This window comes from Charadrius vociferus, unplaced genomic scaffold (assembly GCF_000708025.1).
Source record: "Charadrius vociferus isolate BGI_N301 unplaced genomic scaffold, ASM70802v2 scaffold597, whole genome shotgun sequence".
NCBI classification, from domain to species: Eukaryota; Metazoa; Chordata; class Aves; order Charadriiformes; family Charadriidae; genus Charadrius; species Charadrius vociferus.
In genome coordinates, this window is record NW_009649212.1 from 77,763 (window position 1) to 85,373 (window position 7,611).

At 48.9% G+C, this 7,611-nt stretch overlaps 1 protein-coding gene across 1 annotated transcript; it reads left to right on the forward strand.

Moving 5' to 3' along the window:
• Positions 1-1,398: 1,398 nt before the first annotated feature.
• On the forward strand, positions 1,399-2,331 carry LOC104289958 (olfactory receptor 14C36). The gene has a single exon (XM_009888991.1). It carries the CDS (start codon positions 1,399-1,401, stop codon positions 2,329-2,331), a length of 933 nt encoding a protein of 310 aa, XP_009887293.1.
• The last annotated feature ends 5,280 nt before the right edge of the window (positions 2,332-7,611 follow it).

The window sequence follows — 7,611 nt, forward strand, 5'->3', positions numbered from 1 at the left end:
ATTTCTGCAACCTGCTCCTTAGCTCCTACAGAAACAGAGGTGCCCCTGGGCAGTGCCCTGCAGCTGGGAGTTTTCTGCAGGGCAGAGCTGAGTGCAGAGTGAGTGTGATGGGAAAAGACAGAGAAACAGCTACAGGTACAAACAGCTCCAGGTGGAAGAGGTATATCAGGCGAGGAGAATAAACTGCTGTGGTGGATGGATTTGGGCAATTCTCTGCCAGTTCCTCCCCTGAGGAAGGCCCCTGGTCCACTCTCTCACCCACAACAGCTTCCACCATGACGATGGGGGTGGCCAGGGCATGAGCCCCCTCCTCTGCTGCCAGAGCTTTATCAGAGGAGAGGTGCCTTTCTCCTTACACATGCCTGTTTCCTCCTGCATGACAGAGGGCTTAGTGACTGCCCCACAGTGCCGATGTCTGGGGAAGTGTGCACAGCTGGGTAAGGTAATGATTCTCAGGAACGTTTGCCTCTTTGCCTTCCTTGCATCATGGTACTTCTCCATGTTTCTCCACCTGCCCGTGCTGCTGCTGTTATTGTTTTCAGGCACTCTGGGGATGACTCAGGCTCTCCTGACTCTGCACTAAGGCACAGGGAATCCTTTTGCCTCTCATAGCTTATTAGTGTTCATGCTAAGAGCAATCCAGAAGCTGAGGAATTTTACCCCTTCAATGAATACTCCCCCAATGTGACCAAGGCATCTAAAACTGAAGGAAGTGTATCACTATATCGCTGTGCTACAGCCCATCATCTGGAGCACGGGGTGGGAAGATGCTGAACAGTCTTCCTCCATAATGGATGAACCTCTCCTGAGGGAGGATGTGCACATAGTGATAGTCCATACCTGCTGACCTGCTGCTCTCTTGTGAACGTGCTTGCAGATGCAGGGCGGTAAATTGATAGATGGGTAGTGTATGTCTCAGTGGTGGCTGAACCAGACCTGGACACTTATGCTTAGAAGGGTAAAACCAGAAAAGAGCAATCCTTCCCAGGGCACTTTTCTAGAGGCAGGTGGCCCAAGAGATAATTTAATCTCTCCCTGCAGGACATGAAGACTGTTCTCACAGGGTCACTGCATCCAGGCTCCTGCACTCAGCCCAGGGTGTCCATCCTCAGTGAACTCCTCGATATATGGAGCTTTTTGCCACTCCAGTGTACAAACTGCAGGAGAGCAGGTCTTACTCCTGGGGAGCCCATCAGTTGAGGCCTCTGCTCCTCGTGCAACACTCAGCCAGAGCAAATCAGAACTTAAGGGAGGAAGAAAAATGAAGGGAGTCTTGAGAAAGAAGAAAGGTGATATGGGAGTTTTCTGTAAGAAACAAGAGATTTTCTCAGAGAAGCCTGCCCTAAATTGTCAATATCTTTTCCTCCTTGGACAGCACCTGGGTTCTGGAGGGACCAAATGTCCAACGGCAGCTCCATCACCCAGTTCCTCCTCCTGGCATTTGCAGACACGCGGGAGATGCAGCTGTTGCACTTCTGGCTTTTCCTGGGCATCTACCTGGCTGCCCTCCTGGGCAACAGCCTCATCATCACAGCTGTAGCCTGTGATGACCACCTTCATACTCCCATGTACTTCTTCCTCCTCAACCTCTCCCTCCTTGATCTGGGCTCCATCTCCACCATTGTCCCCAAATCCATGGCTAATTCCCTCTGGGAAACAAGGACCATCTCTTACTCAGGATGTGCTGTCCAGGTCTTTTGCTTTCTCTTCTTGATTGTAGGGGAGTATTGTCTTCTCACTGTCATGGCCTACGACCGCTATGTTGCCATCTGCAAACCACTGCACTATGGGACCATCCTGGGCAGCAGAGCTTGTGCCAAAATGGCAGCAGCTGCCTGGGGCAGTGGGTTTCTCAATGCTGTGCTTCACACTGCCAATACGTTTTCACTACCGCTCTGCCAAGGCAATGCTGTGGCCCAGTTCTTCTGTGAAATCCCCCTGATCCTCAAACTCTCCTGCTCAGACTCCTACCTCAGGGAAGTTGGGCTTCTTGTGGTTAGTCTTTCTGTAGCTTTAGGGTGTTTTGTTTTCATCGTGCTGTCGTATGTGCAGATCTTCAGGGCTGTGCTGCGGATCCCCTCTGAGCAGGGACGGCACAAAGCCTTTTCCACGTGCCTCCCTCATCTGGCCATCATCTCCCTGTTTGCTAGCACTGCCATGATTGCCTACCTTAAGCCCTCTTCCATCTCCTCCCCATCCCTGGATCTGGTGGTGACAGTCCTGTACTCAGTGGTGCCTCCAGCAATGAACCCCCTCATCTACAGCATGAGGAACCAGGAGCTCAAAGATGCACTGAAGAAGCTGATTCAATCAGTTATCTTTCAGCAGTGATAAGCTGCCCATGACTTTTCTGAAGTGATTTCCAACTTATCTTGGGAATTTCCTGTGCTTTTCACCTTTTGTCTGTAATAATCTTGTTTTTCTAGGAATGTCTGCATTCATTGCACTTTTCCAGAGTCATGAACCAAATTGGCTTGATACAGAGGCCCTTGTACACGTGTCTGGTATGATAGTACAGCTGGCCTCCCATGTCACAACTCTGTAATAAAAAGGGATTTCCCCAGTGATCATGTCTGGAGGTTGGGCTCTTCTTCCAAAGATGGAGTGAAAAAAAGTCTGAAGAAATTGTGCCTCATGAGGCTGTGCTGCTGCATTTGGGTTCTCCATGGGCTCAGGAGAGGAGGGCAGAGGGCAACGTGGTGGGGAAGGAGGTCTGGACTGAGCCTTCACATGTGGGTGTCTGGCACTCCTGGACAGGGTGAATGATCAAAAGGGATCTGCCTATGATTGTCTTCCTGTGGCTTTCAGGCACCACAGCCTGCTCGCTCTGGCGAGCAGCACCACCAGCTCCGGACCCTGCAGTGAACACAGACAGGGGGCAAGAGGGGCCAGCCAGGCCAACATGGACACACTTCCCTATGGAAAGACTCTCTGGTGGCAGGGACATCCCTGGGGCAGAACACAGGGACAACTCTGTGCTTCCACAAGGAAATAAATGACAAAGAAAAACCTATTTCTGCATGCACCAGCTCGGGGTCGGCTGCTCCGTTGCTGGGACAGTATGAGCAGCCTTAGGAGTCTTGTGCTGGTGAGATGGGCTGGCGCAGAGGGGCTGCCATCAGTGGGTAATAAGGATCTCCTGGAGCCAGGAGAACCAAGGGAAACATTGGCCTCCACTTCCTCATATCATGGCCATTCCCCAGCTTGGGGGTGATGTGGGAATGATACCCCTCTCTGCCCCCCAGGAGCTGCTGTGCCCTTCAGAAGGGTTGGGGCTCTGGTGTGAATGCCCAGAGCTCTGCAGCACCCTGTAGTGGGCATTGCTGTGGGACCACCCCAGACTGCACTGCTGTGCTAGGCTGGGGAGAAGGCAGGGGAGGAGGGGAGAGCAAGGTAGGGAGTGGGCTGGGCTGGGCAGTTCCCAGGAGAGGAAAACACCAAAGGTAGCTCAGTTGCGTGACCATGCAGGGTGAGCACACGTGCCAGTGGGTTTGTGGTGCAGAGCCAGGGCTTATGGAAAGGAGCTGATATGCAGGTGCACAAAAGAGTAGGCCAGTCTGGATACATGGATAGACTGGGAACTTGGTCTAGGGCATTTCGCACCTCCAGCCTCTCACACTGGTAATTTCCATCTGTGTTCACTCACCCTAGGTTTTTAGGTGAGTCTTGCTGTGAGGCTATCTCCATCCTTCTGCTGGGTTCAGCACCTGCATCAGGAGAATGGCCATACCTGCCCAGCCTCTCTCTTGGCCCAGACCACAGCAGATCGTGGACCATGGCTGTCTTCAAAGACTCACGTGGAACACAGCCAGGGCAGGGCAGGTCCTGATCACTGGGGAAAGCTGCAAAAGTAGGATGCTTATGGGGGGACAAGGAACTGAGGACTGTTGTTGGTATTGTAATGAGGGGACCTTCCCACACTCCTGAACACAGCCTGTCCCGTGCTAAGCCTGCGCAATGGGGCTGTGGGATGATATGTGGGGCAGTGAAGCAGTACAGGGCACTGACAGGGGCAACAAAGCAGCTGCCAGGAGGTTACAACAAGGGCAGGATGTACAAGGAATTTATGTGCATTGCCTTTGCTGTGCAGATATGATTTTGGGAAAGGCAAAGCTCACCTGGAGTTGGCGTCTGCAAGAAAAGTCAAGAGCAAAAAGAAGAGCTTCAATCACTTGTTGGAGACCAAGACTGAACAGGGAAAATGTAGGACTGCTGCTGAATGGGGAGGGTGATTTAGTAACAGCAGACACAGGTGGGGCTGAGGGACTTAATGCATGCTTTGCCTGAGCCTTTACTGAAAAGGTCTCTGGGCCTCTGGGCTCAGTGAAAGGGTTCAAGGAAGAGGACACTCTGTATTGGCAGGAACCTCATGAAATCTAACAAATGCAATGGCTAGTTTCTGCCCACACAGGGAACTAAGCCTGGAAATTTCATTGACTGGGAGCATCCTGTGGAAGAGTCTTGTTGGGCAGCAAGCTGGACAGGAGGCAGTCATGTGCCCTGGCAGCAAGGGACATGAGCAGTATCCTGACCTATATGACCAGGGGAACAGCCAGGAGATTGAGGGAGGGGATAATCCAGGTTACTGCATACAGATTTCATATCCTCAATATGGAAAAGACACGGGCAAACTGGAGTGGATCTAGTGAAGGGCCCAAGATGGTAGAGGGCTGGAGAACTTGGTTTGTGAGGGAATTTTGAGAGAGCTGAGTGTCCATCTGGAGATGGGAAGGCTGAGGAAGACCTCATTGCAACCTGCCAATACCTTTTAGGAGGTTATGAAGAGCCAGGCCCTTCACCATGGTGTCTGTTGAGAGTATAAAATACAATGGGTGGAAGGTGAAAAAGGAAAATTTAATTTTAGACATAAGGAATTTTTTTCCCCATAAGCTCAGGCAAGCATTGGTACAGGTCATCAAGAGAGGTTATGCAGTCTCTGTCTTTGGAGGTTTTAAAAATCCAGCTGGGTCATTTCTTAAAAAACCTGGTCTGACCCTGTTCCTGACAGGTAGGATTACTAACCTGCCAAGGCCCCTTCCAACCTGAGCTATCTTATGACCCTCAGACCCTATTTCTGACGGGTACAGAGCAGATGTTTATGTGGCATGAATCTTCCTATGCTGTATGTGACCACCTAAAACAACATCTAAATCAGTGAAGAGAGGTCAACATCTCAGTGTGACTTGCTCTCTGCAAAGACTGAGGAGTATCATGGTGAGTCCTGGGCAGGGACAGTTTTGGGGGCATGGGGCTCTAGGTAACACACAAAATATTTTTTTCTTGATGCTATTAGCCTGACATATACTAATTAATGTCAATAAAAATGAAACAAAGGAGAACTGAAGACTAGGATCTAAATCAAAGCTTTTAAAATTATTTTTGGTTTTGTTTTTTCTTGTTTTAATATATTGGTCTTTGTGGGGATTGTGTGTCCTTTTTCTTTCTTGGGGAAAAAAAAAAAAAAAGATTTTCAGAACTGGGTCTTGATGTGGGACACAAATGTCTTCAGCTACAGGAACTGAGACACCTGGCACCAGCCATCAGTTCACTGGGACCGTCTGCCCAGGCTCCACCTGCAACTCCTGAGGACCTCTGCTCTCCCACAGGTCCTCTGTGATTGTTGCCAGTCCCAGGAAAACACCTAAGGTCCACTGGGGCCCCGAAAAGCAGCATTGGATGCTTTCGGTCAGATAACTGAGGTCTGCCTAGAAAGGGGAACAACTACTTTCAATATTTAAAAAAGTTCAGGTACATTTTCATCAGTTGAAACAATTGAGTACTTTTAATAAAATGGCATTTTTTTTCCACCATGCCAGAATGGGAATTTCTAGGAAGTGAAACATAGGAGAAGAAATATTGACCTCCCCTTGTACTTGCACTACTAGTACTCTGCTGTTACACTGCATGTTTAATCTACCTCATCTTTCAGATGTTCCCACCTGCCCTGATTAAAGGACCATGCTTAAGAGAGCATCTTTTCAGCAGACTATCTGACATATGTCCTTCCCATTGCTGTTCAGATTTCCTCTTCCCCTTCCTTTTTGTTTATTTAGACACCTCCCAACTAGTTGCTACTTCAAGCTTCAGAGAGTTAGAAGTTTGCACTATCTCTCAGAAGCCCAATTTACTTTTTAATCTACTCCATTATGTTTACATCTAGCCTTTCTATCTTTCTGTCTAAAATCATTCTTGTACAGCTGTCCCTTGTGGAAGATGGACATCATTACATGCAGCTCGAACTTAGCATTCAGTTGAGGAGTGTTTTACTGTTCATTAAATCACATTGTGTGTAACTTTTGTTTGTTGACAATGAAGATAAATCTTTCTGTGCCAGTGTGCAGGCAGTTCTCTGAGGAAAGCAGGGGGGAGTTGGTGCAAAGGAGCTGTAAAATCCCGCTGAAGCTGCAGACTTCAGTGAAGAAATCTGATGTAAGGAAAAGTGATGCAAGTCCCAGGGGACAGATGACAGAAATGGTGGGGTTGGGAAGGTGAAGAGGAAGTTTATTCATATAGTGGCTGGCCTCAAGGAGACTGCTTTTCCTGCCAACCCAGACCTGCTTAGGAGACCCTCTGAATCAATATCAGTTGGAGCATGCTGCTATCACTTTTTCTGTAAAGTGAAAAATTAAACAAATATCTTTAAAAAGCAAAAATCCTTTCTTATTAAACGGTAATTGAAATCTTCATCATTCATTACTCCCCTAAAACCTTTCCAATTACCTGTACAAGTCTTGAAGACTTAAAGAATATTACAGGACTGTAATGAGCCCCATGGTGCATTTGGCCCTAAGTTGATGAATCTCAGATACTGAGAGGAGATTGAACAAACTACTTGAGAAGGCAAAGTCAGAGGGAAACGCTGAAGTTTCTTGGAGTATTAATTGGCCCCATAGAGGGCCATTACTGACAAATCCTCCTCATGGACTTGTTAGTGCAGAAGATTGCAGGCAGTTATGAGAGGCAGGCAGAGGCACTGTGCAGGTGGCTCTGTTGCTGAGTAAAGCCTTGATGTAGTTATCAAGCAAAACACCAAGCCCTGACCACCGCCCCACTTGGGGAAGGGAGATCCTGTCCCTCCTGCACGGCTCAGGGTTCTTCCTGGGGCAGTAGGATATGGGCTTTGTGATGTCAAGTGGTGGTCAAAGGTATGACACCTCCCAGCCTCTCTGGGGCATTCAAGGAGGAAATGAGGCTCCAGTGCCATGAGGGCAATGTGTTTCATCATAGGCCTTGGTGGCAGAGACATCAACCATAGCCAAAGGGAAAAAGACCTCAGTCCTGTTGGAGCCTTCCAGCCTTGCCCGCACCCTCAGCCATCTCCACTGCAGGCTTTCCTACTCTGTCCCACACCTGTGACTGTTGTCCTGTAGGTTGTAGACATCCCACCCATGTCCCCACCTTGTCCTCATCCCAACATTTCCTTATCTTCACTGATTTCCTTCCATCCTCACTGGCTGTCCCTTGAAATACAAAACTATGGGCTGATCACAGATTCCCTCTCAGTCACCTGTAGCAGCACAGCACTACCTTTTGAATGACATTTCTTCCTCCTCCCATTCAGACTGGTCCTCCAAAGCTGCAGTTTCTGGTGGTTTTCCTTCCTCATACTCT